Consider the following 16936-nt stretch of genomic DNA (forward strand, 5'->3'; position numbering starts at 1 on the left):
GAAACAGCATTCAAAGACAGGGGAGGGTTGAATTGGATGATATGACAAATTGGGATGGGAGAAAAAATAGAAAATGGGAGAAAAAGTGGATGAAAAAAAAAATACTCACGGATACAGAGTAATGATATAAAGTAGGGATGTCCCGATCGCCTTTTTTTGCTTCCGATCCGATCCCGAGCATGTGATTTTAAATATCTATCGATCCGATCGTTTCCGATCCGATCTTTCACATTAGTAATCAATTTTGACGCATTTTTGTCAGAAACTGGCAGAGCGAGACAAGCCCATCTGTTGCCTATAGTGCGGGGCGCGAGCGCGGAGGCGTTTGTTATTACATTCACCCGAGAAATGTGCTTCTGCTTCATATGAGAAATATTAAAAGTTTCAATATATGTTTGCACATTAGTATACATTCAGTGTTCGACTTACGTAATGGTCCATTCTGGTCTGAAACGGCGACAATAATCCTCAGTCACGTAACGTTATCCTCCAAAAGTTAGTCGGAAAACTTCGCCTCCAGCCGGCTGTCCTCCTTGCAAACATTGCAACTGGCTTATTTTAAAATGCTTAGTTCCAAACCTCTGACATTAAGTCTAGCTGCTCAAGTCAGTGGATATTAACCGTGTTTCGGGAGCGACGTGTTGTACTGTTGTTGTTGTGAAGTGGTCGAGCCGCGTGTAGCGTGTAGCGTCTAAATTAAAGGGGTGTTTGTTGCAACGGTGAAAATTAAAGGGGAATGTGTTTGTTGTGGAAAATTATTCTGCTCTGTGTGACAATAAATACATTAATGATGATATATTATATGTAATTTAAAACCAAAACTAAGGCCTCCGTATGAGTTTAAGACGTGGACATGGTCTTGTTTGTTGAATAAAAATTTTCTTTTTTTGACTGCCGATTTTTATTATTATTTTTTCCCGATCCCCGATACTCTGAAAAGCACGTGATCGACGCCGATTCCGATCACGTGATCGGATCGGGACATCCCTAATATAAAGAGTTTGTTTTGAATACTCACAGATACAGAGTGCTGATATGAGTACTTAGTTTTGAATACTCACAGATACAGAGTACTGATATGAGGACTTGGTTTTGAATACTCACAGATACAGAGTACTGATATGAGGACTTGGTTTTGAATACTCACAAATACAGAGTACTGATATGAGGACTTGGTTTTGAATACTCACAGATACAGAGTACTGATATGAGGACTTTGTTTTGAATACTCACAATTACAGAGTACTGATATGAGGACTTGGTTTTGAATACTCACAGATGATTGGGGAATGGGACCTGCATTGTACTGTAACTCAGTTACTTCTATCACTAACATTATTTTTTTAAGCATTTTTGGTTGAAATAAAATGTGGCGATTTTCTTTTATGATTAATTGCGAATATTTTCATGTTGAGCTATAGATTGTGGATGAATAAGCACAGAAAGGTACATCATGCAAATGTTAATGCTTTATTTGTTTGAAACGAGACGATTTAGAAATGGGCAATGGGGAAATGCATTGGGTTGGACAGAGGGTGGAACACGAAAAACTGCAATGATGTAACCACTACACCTCCCTATTGTTCTCCACAGAGAGGCCCTGCTGGCAGAAATGGGCGTGGCCATGCGAGAAGATGGTGGAACTGTGGGCGTCTTCTCCCCCAAGAAGGTGAGAAGATACAAACACCTTTAAAAAAATCTTTACGGTGCCACAATCGACAAGGCTATAGCACACTGGATATACAATCATTCTGGAGAATAAAGGAGCAGCGCAGGCATTTTACTAAAAGTGTTTGTGTTTTTCGTTCACTCCGAAGCCTACAGATAGCCACAGAAACCTTGAGCCTGTGTTCATTGACACAGTAGGGCTGTTTTCTCCGAATGAGGTTTGTAGGGTTTGTGGAGTGTGTCGTGCTGTATCTCACTTAAGAGTGTTCCTTTCAACTAGGGCTGGGAGGGTATACCAAATGATAAGGTCTACTGTTATTTAATGAATTCACTAAATATAAAAATGTACACATCGCAATGGTGCTAAGAGTCTTCAATGTGAATAGGCTTTCTGAATGGATGTGTGGCGCTTGTTGTGTATTTACATCTCAATGACAATAATAATCAGAAAGACATCACATTGCAGTGTAATTTGTACTGCAAAAAGAAAAAAAGATGCATCTGAAAATGTTATACCTTTGAAAATTGGAGAGAGAAAAGAATAGTGTGATATTTTGGCCCGTATCACCCAGCCCTACTTTGACCTCGGCCGGAGGTCGGAGGTCACCCAGCCCTATACTTTGACCTCAGCCAGAGCCGTGCAGCTCGAGAGCTCTTCCTTTCTACTCTGGCTCTGAAAGAGAACAGACAGTACGGTATGTCATGGTCAGTGCAGGGGATATTTGAACAGCTCTAATGAAATACCTGTCCTTATCTGCTCCCTTCACAGTCTCAGACTTTAGACACTCTCTCTCTCTCTCTATCTCTCTATCTCTCTCTCTCTCTCTCTCTCTCTCTCTCTCTCTCTCTCTCTCTCTCTCTCTCTCTCTCTCTCTCTCTCTCTCTCTCTCTCTCTCTCTCTCTCTCTCTCTCTCTCTCTCTCTCTCTCTATCTCTCTCTCCCCATCTCTCTTGCTTTCATTTAACCAAGAATATATATATATTTTTTTACACCAGGAAAAGATCAAACAAGGTTTCCTCTTTATTTTGTGTGCTATCTTAAATCTATTTCATTAGTCACTGCAAACACCCTCGCTGTGCTCAGAGCTGTGATCGGAGTAAACATGGGGGGGGGGGGGGGGGGGGGGGGGGGAACATACTGGTGGTGCCTCGTTTTAGAGATGAATGGTTATTTGCAGAGAGGTGGTTGGTACTGTTTGATGTAGACTACATTACATACAAGGACCCCTGTTGTGGAGCTGTGGGGGGCCAGAGTCCATCTGCACGCATGGTGTTAATGATCTGATGATTATACTGAGTGAATCTTTCTTCTATTTCTACTCTGAATGGGGATGTACATTCTATTCTATTCTACTGTATATCTATCTAATTTATGTACATTCTATTCTATAGTGTGTTAATGTCCAAATCAAATATGGAAACAAAATCCATTACTGTATGCATGGCAAGGAACATGCCAACATTATGGGAAACGTAATTCTCCAGAGTCAGACAAGAAGATAGATACTAGTGCTGTCAGGCGATTACAAAAATGTATCTAATTAATTACAGGATTTGTAATTAATTAATCTAATTAATCGCATTTTAATCACATAACGATTTTAGCCCTGATATTTTATATTCTATAATCATATTTCAAATTGCATGTGTCCGGATGGCATAATTCAGTACTGTATCTAGTACAAAACATTCTGTTTAATCATCTTCCCTTTATTCATTTGCTTAGATTTTTCAGGTCTGGTCAATTTTAGGATGGTGTTATTCAGTCAAAAAAAAGAATTGAATTGATATTCTCATTTGGTTAATTACAATTTACTCAAGCCTAGTAACAGACACAGTATTTCTGACACTGGGAATTAGGGGTGTAAAGGTACACGTATCCGTACCGAACCGAACCGTTTCAGTGTGTACCGTACCGTACCGAACGGCTGTGTAGTGTACCGAACAAATACAACGGTATGTTAACCACTAACGACCGCCCACCGGGGGCTGTTTTTTTGACAATCTCATATAATTATTATTATTATTATTATCGATTATTATCTTCAATATAGAATATTCGTTGACAGCCCTACAAGTACAATTAGTTACTGCACACTACATCACCCCTGAGTGGAACATGGAAAGCCAAACTTTCCCCCACTGTACTGAAAACCCGTACCGAACCTTGACTTCAAAACTGAGGTACGTACTGTACCGTGGTTTTTGTGTACCGTTACACCCCTACTGGGAATACATTTCCTGAGATCCATAGATGTCCCTAGAATCAGATACCAAGAACATGCAAATGGACCATTTAAAAAAAAGTTTGTAAATGTTTATTCTACGTACTTATGGAATGAATGAGATTAAAAAATATTTAAAGAAAAAAAGATTTTTTTTATTTTTATTTTTTTTAATACATTTTCAGTTAATTTTCATAACGCGATAATTTGCTGTGTAATTAATTAATCTAATTAACGCTATAAACTGACAGCCCTAGTATAAAGCTATCCGGCTGCAAGCTAGCCTAGCTTAGCACAAATGAAGCGGATACACTTAAAACTCAGGGAGAGGTGTTTTTGGCCAACAGCTAGGCTAGTGATCCATATCGGCTTCCATTAATTTGTGCTAGGCTAGCTTGTAGCCAGATAGCTTTCTATTGAAACCTGGAAGTGGAAATTGGTATCTATCTTCTTGTCTGACTCTGGAGAAGATGGTAAACAAATGTCCCATAATGTTGCCGTGTTCCTTTAACTATCCAATGTGACACAGACAGTAACTTGAAACCATTCTGTATTAGACTCCTCATCTGGTGAATCTCAATGAGGATCCTCTGATGTCTGAGTGCCTGCTCTACTACATCAAAGACGGAATCACCAGGTAAAACACTTTACATTACGTTTCTACTAGGGAACAGAGTTCCCTTCATTTGACACCTTAATAAACCCTTACGATAACCATATTATTAAGTAAGAATTAAGGGACATTTAGAAAGAATTAAGTAGAATTGTACATTGTCTAAGTAAAATTAAGGGGCAAAAATCCAGAACCTTACCCTTAAAAAACTGTTACAATTAAACTCTTTAATTTACCTGACATTACTGATCAAGGTGTTTAACCCCTGACTGAAAGTAAGGCATGTTTAAGGGGTCTGCAATGTTTTAAGTACCCCTTGATTTTTTATTAAGAGATGTGCGCATAGATTAAAGGGGCACTTCAAAAAACATGCTGATTTATTTAGCAAATAATCGTACACACATTCATCAGAAGCCTACCTACCTCTCACCAGCAGAAGGGGTTAAGTTGTATTGTAGTCTAGCTGGCCCCTGCATTTTGCCGTTGGTTTCTGTGACCTTATGACGCGCTTGTCTCCAGGGTGGGTCGCGTGGACGCCAGCAGCCGCCAGGACATTGTGCTCAGCGGTCACTTCATAAAGGATGAACACTGTACCTTCAACAGCTCTACTGGGCCCACCGGGGAGGGTGAGCTGCCCTGAGCCTAGTATACACTATAGTGTTTTGGAATGACTTCATAACCATACAGCTTCATTCCAAAACATGCATTTTGTGTGTGTGTGTGTGTGTGTGTGTGTGTGTGTGTGTGTGTGTGTGTGTGTGTGTGTGTGTGTGTGTGTGTGTGTGTGTGTGTGTGTGTGTGTGTGTGTGTGTGTGTGTGTGTGTGTGTGTGTGTGTGTGTGTGTGTGTGTGTGTGTGTGTGTGTGTGTGTGTGTGCGTGCGTGCGTGCGTGCGTGCGTGCGTGCGTGCATGTATGTATGTATGTATGTATGTATGTTAGTATGTATGTATGTATGTATGTATGTATGTATGTATGTATGTATGTATGTATGTATGTATGTATGTATGTATGTATGTATGTATGTATGTATGTATGTATGTATGTATGTATGTATGTATGTATGTATGTATGTATGTATGTACGTACGTACGTATGTTATTGTATGTATGAGTTTCATTCTGAAATTAGATGTCCCAACATGTGGAAAATATGACATCAAAACTCATGTAGTAAATTCCCACAGACTTTCTACAATAATTTGAGGTTATTGTAGCACAATACAATGAGATTGACTATCTGGAAGGAGGAGGAAAGATTCATACTGGTAGAATTGTTGGTCTCCTCATCAGACTTTAGCAGATGAGGAATAAAACGTGTAGGCCAGACAAACCAGAATTGTAGTTCAACTCAGCTGATTTATTTGATCAAAGCCAGGAGTCCAAGGTGAATAGAACAAAGGATTTATCAGAAAACATCAACATGGCTGCTGTGTACAGGAATCAACAATCAGGTTTGCATCTCAAACCTAAATACTGCACATCAAACAGTCACTTGGTTAACATAATTTGAACATACATTGACTATGCTGTACACATTTATACATGAGTAAATCTGGTTTCAGATATTAAGGATTTACACTAAACTTTAAACAACAAATGGTGTTTTCCCATGATTTACTCACATAAAATGCATCAGCTCACAGTAGTCTCTGGGTGGTGAAGCGGTGGAGCCCCCAGACCCTCTTGGTTGGGTCCGGCCTGAGAGCTCCCGAATTATCATTTAGGGCCCTCCTATATACTATCATTTCTAGCCAATACTACATATGGCTGGTCCAATCCAGCGTCTTCTTGTGGGGGTTGATCTCTTGTGGGGGGTTGGTGTTTTCTTCCTGTTGGGGCTGGTTACCCCTTTGATCTCCTGTGTGGATCTTGACTCAATACCCAGAGGGGGCCGCTAGTGGCCCCCGTCATTGTCTTCCTGATGGTTCTGTCCCAACAGGTCCCAACTTTAACATTCCTTCTATATGGCTATAGATGTCTAATATCATCCCAGTACAGTCAGTGCTTTCTTAGACTGATACCAGACATCATATGAGACCTTTTGATACTAAACAGTTGATTAATAGATTACTTTGTCTGTGAGTTAGTGTCCATGCTTCAACAAGTCTAAACTGGTCTGCCCTGTGTTCAACCCAGCTGTCTCTGCGGTAATCTGGTCACAGTAGGTGTGACCCTTGTCTCTTTGTTCTGAGCACATTTGTTAGTGGGGGTTTATTGACTATTTCTGTAACACCAGTATCACTTAAAACACCCTCTACTGTTGAAAGGGCACACATTCCTTTTTGCAGTATGGTTCTCTAATTTATTCACACATTAATTATGAAATTCCAAGGCAATATTACCACATTCCCCACTTTGGCAATTCACATTGTCATATACTGTATATTGACTTGATTTTCATACTAACCATACATAATAAGATTCATTTTTTCCCAAAATTAAAATTCATTTTTTTCAAAATTTCTCAAATAAAACACAATTTTTTAAAATTATGGTATCCGTTTACATGATCTGGGGAGACAGAGATTATTATTCATTCTTTCATACATTTTGCTTCTCCTCTCCTGTTAATTCCTTTTCCAAGTCAGCCCAATCACATTTTGCATAATCAACTCAGTTGGTCTTCTCACCTCTCCCCCCTTTTATGAACATCCCTATGGACATAAACCTTACCACCTCTGCGCACAGACGGACAGGGAGGGCGGAGCAGCACCCAAGGGAAAAAAATGTTCACCAGAATTTACCGGCCATAACCTACACCTAATCTCCTACCTATGTGTATGTGTTTAGTTCAGTACTCTTGCGTTGTGTCATAATCTATACCAGTTGTTACCGTTCAGTCACTTCCCGTCCAACCTACCAATCAATCACACAGAGGCCCTTGTTCAACGCTTTGGTTGCACAGTCTCCGACCGTTTTCGCCCCCCCCCCTCCACCCCATGTCGGCCAGCCTCAGCTGAAGCCAACGTTTGTAGGCCTGGACCTTGTCATATTCTGTCCCATGACTGTATTTCCATGGATCTACAGACGAACGACTCCGTCAGTCTGGAGGTTTGTCTCAACCTCTGGCCTTTGTATCCGGGGCTATATTGAAGGAGGGGCCGCAAGCGACCTCTTTCCACAGTCCAACAACCTCCCACAGGAACTGACTGAACGGGTTCACACCATCGTGTCATAATCTAATGAAATGTATTCCTACACATTTTCCCCATGATCCCTCCACTTGTGATGGTCCATCCTCCCTCTCCGACTGAATGCCATTGATCTGTCCCAATGCATCCTCACGCTTCAACCGTCCTCTCACCAGATCATAGAGAAACAACAAACAAAAGGCAAATAATCAAAAAAAACATTCCAACAGATGTGAAAGCAAATGAAATTAGCCAGCTCCAACCGCAGACCACCTCAATGGTTATTCAGAAAGAAAAGAAAAGAAATCAAAACTCTACATCTAAACCTTTCATAACCAAAACAGTAAATCAACACATCTCATCACGCAACCGTACCATTCACACATGTCAGTGACTTTGACACCTCTTAAGCCAGCACATTCTCTTTCTACAGGCTCCATCCACACCCATTCAGGCCACACAACATAGATTAAAAATAGAAAAGAAACCTAAAAATTTAACTTCAATACCTCATCCCTACAAAACATTCAACAGAAATCAAACCAAATGAAAGTAATAAAGACAAACTCCTTCAGTAAAACAGATGATATGAAACAAATGATAATGGTATAACCCAAGTGGTTCGATACACTCCTTACCTAAACACATTTTGTTATTTTTAAGACTAGTTTCACCTTAAGTGAAAGCTAAGTTGTGTGCGTGTATGCATGTGTGATCAAATTGTGTGAATGTGTCTGTGTGTGTCTGTGCGTGTGTGTGTGTGTGTGTGTGTGTCTGCGTGTGTGTGTGTCTGTGTGTGTGTGTGTGTGTGTGTGTATGGGTAATGTAAGGCAGAACATGGGGCCCATCCCCCGCTCAAGCACCCACTGAAATCAAAAGACACTCAGCTCATCCTCACATTTCTAGGTAAACACTCATAAACAAAGCCATTCACGCTTGCCTCACTCATGCATCAAAACTCTCTCATTCAACACACACATTTAACTCATTAATCATCACTCAGGTCCACAGACAACGTTAGTTTCCCTTCCTTCCTGCTCTCATCTCTTCTACTCTCTCATCAGCCTGGCTAATACAATTCACACTTTCTCACCATACAGTTCTCACTGTATCTTCTACTCCTCACATCCAGAGGAAGTCTGGGAACCCCCTCAGCGATAGACCCCAAAACATACCCAGTGTCCTGAGAGCCAAAGCTAATCCTTCTAATCAAACAGGTAGCCCCCCAATGTAATTAACCTCATCTGAGCTGGCTATCCTAATTCAATTACTGTGCTCACTCCTCCATCAGCTGTGTTCTGTATTAGCACGCTTCCTGTCTCAACATTTCCCCTGTCATAAAAATAACTGCCAACTGTTCTCTCACTCTACAACTGTCTCCTGCATCTTCACCTCTGACCTCTCTCTCCTGTTGCATCTAATCTCACGTCATCCTGTCATATAAGAACAGCTATTGTAAGCAGCTGTACATCCTGACCCCCCTTGGGCATATTGGCCCGCCTCAAAAGGATTCCTACCCCCCTGGGTAATATCACCTCCTCACTTTTGTCTCTCCATGCATACAGTCTCCCCTGAGCATAAAGGCTTTTGACACAAAGACCCTATCTCCTCACTTCATGAAATAACCCCATCTGTAAATCATTAAATGGTTAATCACACTTCTCATCTTCCCAGAGGCAAGCCGCCCCCAGGTTTTTGAATTAATCACACATTCCCAGGGAGAAGTCCAACCCCCTCCCCAGCGTATAAAATTATTAAGGATTAATAAAAACAATCATGTCAATCACTGTAAACACAACCATATCAAAATGTGTCATCTTCAGCAAGCCTCCATCAATAAATTATCCTACAAGTCGGAGGCTTGTGTCAACATTCTAACACTGCATTAAAGATTTAACAATCTAAAACAAGCATAAACACATGTCCTAACCATATTAACAGTGTATTAAAGATTTAACAATCTAAAACAAGCATCAGTAAATTATCCTGCTTCACAACCGGGCTTGTATCAAATTCCACTACAAAAACATTTAGCAAATAATATAAACATTATCCTATTTAAATCTTCAGTGTTATTAAAGCTATAACAAGTATCAACATCTGACATTTCAACATCAATGCATTCTATACAAGCATCTTAATTCAAGCTAGCATAACATTTATAGTGGTTAGTTTTAAATGCTCCTTTCCTCATACACGTGTGATAAATTGATTTTACTGCAAGCAACATGTAACTTTAGTGTAGAGCATTTTCCCAAATATGATGTATTCTAACACGGGTGACTGAATTCGCAAATCTGGTATGTCATAAATGTATTACTGACTATCTGATGAATTGAAACTGGGGGACCCTGATGTAAACAAGACAAAAGTCTTCCTACGGTCTGCATCCCCTTAACAATTGTGTGTATTGAGCTGTACTCACTCATTCCCCCCTGGTTAAAAATATACCCCTGTGCATCAAAGACTCTAATACAAACTACCCAGTTATAGCCGGTTTGTGAACCCCAGATCTATCATAGGCAATGTATCCATTATTTCATTCCTCCTCAATAGGCTCACTGTATTGTTTGCACCCTAAGTAAACCCTTACTGACTATCACCCCTAACCTAACCACTATACATGTTACATCCCTTCCCCTGCTTACACAAAAATACAATGCACAATATACAAATACCGCCATATTACATAATGCAGAATATCCTCTTACCCGTTATTTCTATCCCCCGAGCGAACTAATCCGAATGCACGAGACCCAATCCACGTTGTACCGCGCATGCGCAGTGGCAACCGATGCGGCTGTTATAACGTTGCCTACGACAACCAAAATTTGCCACGACATTCATAACCTGCCACGATATTCATAATCTGCCACGACATTTATCACGTTTCTTTACCCCTTCCCCAACATCATTCTCAAAACTCGAAACGTAACATATGCCGCCCCCCAAACGCCACAAAACAACGGCATGCAAGCTAACTAGCTTTAGCCAGCTCTAATGCGACGTTCAAGGCCCTCACGGGAGCCGTGCCTTTCAAGATCCGTTCATCCACGCAATTCGCTCAGTACCATCCAAAGCATAAACAATTCACACAAGCCTAAAATAGCCAACCACTCTAACAGAAAATAATTTTTAAAACATTCACACCAACCAACGCCGCACACATAGTTCAACACGAACCCTTTCTCCTACCTTCTCCGCCTCACTTCATAGCACCGCGAACGTTACATACTCTCCACAACACTATGACGTCACCAAGCAGCGAATCCCTAATATCATATTATACCATCGTTACTGCATCAATAATAACCCTCAAAACGGCAACAATTTCGCCACCCTGCGTCTCAACCGCCTCTTACTTGTAATCGCCGCCACAGTGTTTAATCAATTCTCTCATAACACCATCGTAACGTCCCCAGTTTCACCGCGGACCAGCAGGGACTCGCCTCAAACATATGTCCGTTGGCCATTAAAATATCATAACAAAACCATTAAGTACTTATCAGTCAGTTCGACCGAATTGTTTTTGTATCACAGCGAACGTAATTAATCAACAGGCCGGTTTCGCTCAAGCTTAAAAAGGATACTATGCCTAAGGACGGCAAATATATCTACATTTAATTTGTGCTATAATTCTACCATAGAACGTACAACGCACCCTGAACACGCCGGCACCCTACACTTCTATCAATTACTACGTTTTTGTCCTGTAATCGCACAGACCCCTGCGCTGATCATGCCAGGGTCTAACAATCTTTCACCATACTTGACTTGTATGTTCTGAAATAGTAACAGAACCCTTAGCCCGACGCATTTATGCCCATACTGACCCACTCACGGTCCCCGTCCCGCCTATTCTGTGGCTACAAGCAGGGACACAATGCACCTTGGACCCAGCTCTCTTCCCATTTCAGAACAATCAAATCTCCTCGTCTTACCTGCGCCCTCTTCCTGAGAATAATTTTAGGGCAATTACATACTCAGAACGCGCTCCTGTCGTATACAACAGAATAACCGTGCTTCCTAGCAAGAAAAGCCTTTTACCTGCCGTCTGATACGACGCCACCCCCGTTATAACATGACCAGATATCCTGTGCGGCACCAATACGCAATCACATTATTATAACATGAGGCCTTGTAATTACTCCAACTTCCCCGTACAGTTCATAAAGTATATTCCATACGAGTTAATCAACCCAACCCCCGTGGCCCGCTGGGCCGAGACCGGCCTCCTGTGTCTGAATGAACATACAAACACAAAAAGCCCACGTTTGCATGTTCACTGCACAACAAGCGCGATCGTCATACCTCCGGACACACAAGCTAAGACACCGCAACCCCCAACCCATGCATGCAGACGCCATATTCACCGTGGGCCCCAAACAGTGGCGTACACAACCAACCTTCATCCTGTACCTCTCCCTCCTCCATTCAGACAACAAGCCCATCGATAATCACTTCAAACGCAGCAACACCCCAGCTCTTCGCCCCGTGTCCCCAACACACAGCAAGGTCCAGATTTGTTATGACAAGACCCTACCGCACCTTTTCAGGGGGAGACACAAAGGGTAGGGAAGAACGGCACCATTTCTGTAGTAAATTCCCACAGACTTTCTACAATAATTTGAGGTTATTGTAGCACAATACAATGAGATTGATTATCTGGAAGGAGGAGGAAAGATTCATACTTGATAGAATTGTTGGTCTCCTCATCAGACTTTAGCAGATGAGGAATAAAACGTGTAGGCCAGACAAACCAGAATTGTAGTTCAACTCAGCTGATTTATTTGATCAGAGCCAGGAGTCCAAGGTGAATAGAACAAAGGATTTATCAGAAAACATCAACATGGCTGCTGTGTACAGGAATCAACAATCAGGTTTGCATCTCAAACCTAAATACTGCACATCAAACAGTCACTTGGTTAACATAATTTGAACATACATTGACTATGCTGTACACATTTATACATGAGTAAATCTGGTTTCAGATATTAAGGATTTACACTAAACTTTAAACAACAAATGGTGTTTTCCCATGATTTACTCACATAAAATGCATCAGCTCACAGTAGTCTCTGGGTGGTGAAGCGGTGGAGCCCCCAGACCCTCTTGGTTGGGTCCGGCCTGAGAGCTCCCGAATGATCATTTAGGGCCCTCCTATATACTATCATTTCTAGCCAATACTACATATGGCTGGTCCAATCCAGCGTCTTCTTGTGGGGGTTGATCTCTTGTGGGGGGTTGGTGTTTTCTTCCTGTTGGGGCTGGTTACCCCTTTGATCTCCTGTGTGGATCTTGACTCAATACCCAGAGGGGGCCGCTAGTGGCCCCCGTCATTGTCTTCCTGATGGTTCTGTCCCAACAGGTCCCAACTTTAACATTCCTTCTATATGGCTATAGATGTCTAATATCATCCCAGTACAGTCAGTGCTTTCTTAGACTGATACCAGACATCATATGAGACCTTTTGATACTAAACAGTTGATTAATAGATTACTTTGTCTGTGAGTTAGTGTCCATGCTTCAACAAGTCTAAACTGGTCTGCCCTGTGTTCAACCCAGCTGTCTCTGCGGTAATCTGGTCACAGTAGGTGTGACCCTTGTCTCTTTGTTCTGAGCACATTTGTTAGTGGGGGTTTATTGACTATTTCTGTAACACCAGTATCACTTAAAACACCCTCTACTGTTGAAAGGGCACACATTCCTTTTTGCAGTATGGTTCTCTAATTTATTCACACATTAATTATGAAATTCCAAGGCAATATTACCACACTCACTTTTCGATATTTCATAAATTCTTAAGACCTTTACTTGTAGAATAGTGGCACTACATGAGATGTAATCATCTCTATTTAGAAATTGTTTTACAATGAACATAAGATTTATTTTCTTTTATTATTCAAATCACACATTTTGGAGTGAACCCCTTCATTTATCATAGTATCATACCTGATACTAATAAATGGTAAATGGCTGCTTTTTTTTATATAGCGCTTTTATCCAAAGAGCTTTAAAAAAAAATTACTCAAATTTTTTACACATTCACTCACACATTCACACACCGACGGCGGAGGCAACCATGCAAGGTGCCGACCTGCTCATCGGGAGCAATTAGGGGTTAAGTGTCTTGCTCAAGGACACATCGACACGCTGCCCGGGAGGCACAGGAATCGAACCGGAAACCTCCAGATTGCCAGACGACTGCTCTACCTCCCAAGCCACTGTCGCCCCTAATAATAGTAATGGTTTACTATTCCCAAAATACAGCAGATAACATGCTCTAGTCTAGAATCACCCCGCTTTATAAGCAAAGCTCTTTCTAAGTAAAAAAATAAAAAGTCCTATTCCATTCATGCCAGAAATCACTTTGTAAGATCGAGGTGTCAAATGATTAAAACCGCTGGTTATCCCATTTGGGAACAAATGTCTTCATTAGCACATTTTATTTGAGAACGCTGAATGTATTAACGCGAGGTCTCCTGCCCTCCTCTCTGGTTGCTAAGCAGCGGTGGTCCTGGAGCCCTGCGAGGAAGCCGAGATCTACGTTAACGGAAAGATGGTAACAGAACCCACGGTTCTGAAATCAGGTGAATTACCTCATTCTCTCTCTTTGCCCCCTATTGACCACTTGCGTCATATCCGGTTACGTCTCCAGCCCGCCTGAACACTTAAGGTAACCTACTTGCGTTCAGCGTCCCACGTGACCACGCCTAGCACGCCCCCGCGGCGACGAGGCAGCGCCTGAGCGGAGCGGCAGAGCGGCAGCGGCGCGCAGGTTGCCGCGGCATTATGTATACCCAATCCCCCCTGTTTTAACATTGACGGTTAGCTCAACTCGTTCGCCAGCTTGCTGTGGAGCCTGCGGTCCAGTTGGTGACAAGTTTGAATCACTTCAATTTTTTTTACGTTTAATTAATTTATCGCCTCTCTATATAAACGTAACTAGCGTCTGTCTTTCTTTCGCCGGTTAAGTTTAGGCATTCTTTCGGAGTTGGTTAAGGTTAGAGTTTGTTTTAGAGAATGGCAATAGAATGCCTGTCTTTCTTTCGCCGGTTAAGTTTAGGCATTCTTTCGGAGTTGGTTAGGTTAGGGTTAAGTTTAGGCATTCTTTCGGAGTTGGTTAAGGTTAGGGTTTGTCGCAGAGCATGGCAATAGAATGCCTGTCTTTCTTTCGCCGGAGCAGCAGCCTATTTCCGCTCTGCCGCTCTGGCGCTCTGCCGCGGTCACATGGGCGTCGTGGCCAATCAGAGAAACGCTGAACGCAAGTAGGTTACCTTAAGTGTTCACGCCTCCAGCCCAGCAGACTTCTTCCGGTCCCATCACAATACATTGAGTTTAGCAACTTTTCTCCCGTCAATTAAACAACTTTATCGTCACTTTTCTTTTTCCAGAATATCAAACGTGGGTCTAACCGATGCCACGTCTATACTAATTGAGTTATATGTCTCATTTCATGCCCCATATCTAACAGATTCATGTATTGGATTTAGGCGGAGCTAAATGCTAATGTGGCTAACTCTAAACAGTAAACTTTTTTTACATGAAATACAGCCGATAAAGTTGTTTAATTGACGGGAAAAAGTTGCTAAACTCAATGTATTGTGATGGGACCGGAAGAAGTCTGCTGGGCTGGAGACGTAACCGGATATGACGCCCCCACATTGTGCAAGTGGTCGCTACGTCTCACTATACCTCTATGTCTCACTATACCCCTCTACGTCTCACTATACCCCTCTACGTCTCACTATACCCCTCTACGTCTCACTATACCCCTCTACGTCTCACTATACCCCTCTACGTCTCACTATACCCCTCTATGTCTCACTATACCCCTCTACGTCTCACTATACCCCTCTATGTCTCACTATACCCCTCTACGTCTCACTATACCCCTCTACGTCTCACTATACCCCTCTACGTCTCACTATACCCCTCTACGTCTCACTATACCCCTCTACGTCTCACTATACCCCTCTATGTCTCACTCTACCTCTACGTCTCACTCTACCTCTACGTCTCACTATACCTCTACGTCTCACTCTACCCCTCTATGTCTCACTATACCTCTACGTCTCACTCTACCTCTATGTCTCACTATACCTCTACGTCTCACTCTACCTCTACGTCTCACTCTACCCCTCTATGTCTCACTCTACCTCTATGTCTCACTCTACCTCTACGTCTCACTCTACCTCTACGTCTCACTATACCTCTACGTCTCACTCTACCCCTCTATGTCTCACTATACCTCTACGTCTCACTCTACCTCTATGTCTCACTATACCTCTACGTCTCACTCTACCTCTACGTCTCACTCTACCTCTATGTCTCACTCTACCTCTACGTCTCACTCTACCTCTACGTCTCACTCTACCTCTACGTCTCACTCTACCTCTACGTCTCACTCTACCTCTACGTCTCACTATACCTCTACGTCTCACTCTACCTCTATGTCTCACTCTACCTCTACGTCTCACTCTACCTCTACGTCTCACTCTACCTCTACGTCTCACTCTACCTCTATGTCTCACTATACCCCTCTACGTCTCACTCTACCTCTATGTCTCACTATACCCCTCTACGTCTCACTCTACCTCTATGTCTCACTATACCCCTCTACGTCTCACTCTACCTCTACGTCTCACTATACCCCTCTATGTCTCACTATACCCCTCTATGTCTCACTATACCCCTCTACGTCTCACTATACCCCTCTACGTCTCACTATACCCCTCTACGTCTCACTATACCCCTCTATGTCTCACTATACCCCTCTACGTCTCACTATACCCCTCTATGTCTCACTATACCTCTACGTCTCACTATACCCCTCTACGTCTCACTATACCCCTCTATGTCTCACTATACCCCTCTACGTCTCACTATACCCCTCTACGTCTCACTATACCTCTATGTCTCACTATACCCCTCTACGTCTCACTATACCCCTCTATGTCTCAATCTCCATTACACGTCCCCCGGCACCGCACCGCTTATGTTTCTGTATTTCAGCGTTGTGGCTGTATCCCCTCTTTATCTGTTCATCAATAAATAAATAATAAAGATCTTAATTGTTTCCCGTCTCTGGGCCTGCTGCTGCTACTCTGATAGGAAACCGCATCATCCTGGGGAAGAGCCATGTGTTCCGCTTCAACCACCCGGAGCAGGCGCGGGCTGAGAGGGAGAGGACCCCCTGCGCGGAGACGCCCGCGGAGCCCGTGGACTGGGCCTTCGCCCAGAGAGAGCTGCTGGAGAAGCAAGGCATCGACATGAAGCAGGAGATGGACCAGAGGTACTG

General features: G+C 42.5%; 1 protein-coding gene across 1 annotated transcript in view; it reads left to right on the forward strand.

Annotated features, from left to right (window-relative positions):
* kif1aa (kinesin family member 1Aa) overlaps positions 1 to 16936 on the forward strand; it is a gene marked incomplete at its 5' end in the record, with an annotated part of 122369 nt that overhangs the window by 52049 nt on the left and 53384 nt on the right. The window contains 5 exon segments of the mRNA XM_084308731.1: positions 1594 to 1669; positions 4450 to 4529; positions 5025 to 5131; positions 14145 to 14225; positions 16750 to 16930. Coding sequence (XP_084164857.1) covers positions 1594 to 1669; positions 4450 to 4529; positions 5025 to 5131; positions 14145 to 14225; positions 16750 to 16930 — 525 coding nt within the window.

This window comes from Notolepis coatsorum (genome assembly GCF_963971535.1).
Source record: "Notolepis coatsorum genome assembly, chromosome: 2".
NCBI lineage: Eukaryota > Metazoa > Chordata > Actinopteri > Aulopiformes > Paralepididae > Notolepis > Notolepis coatsorum.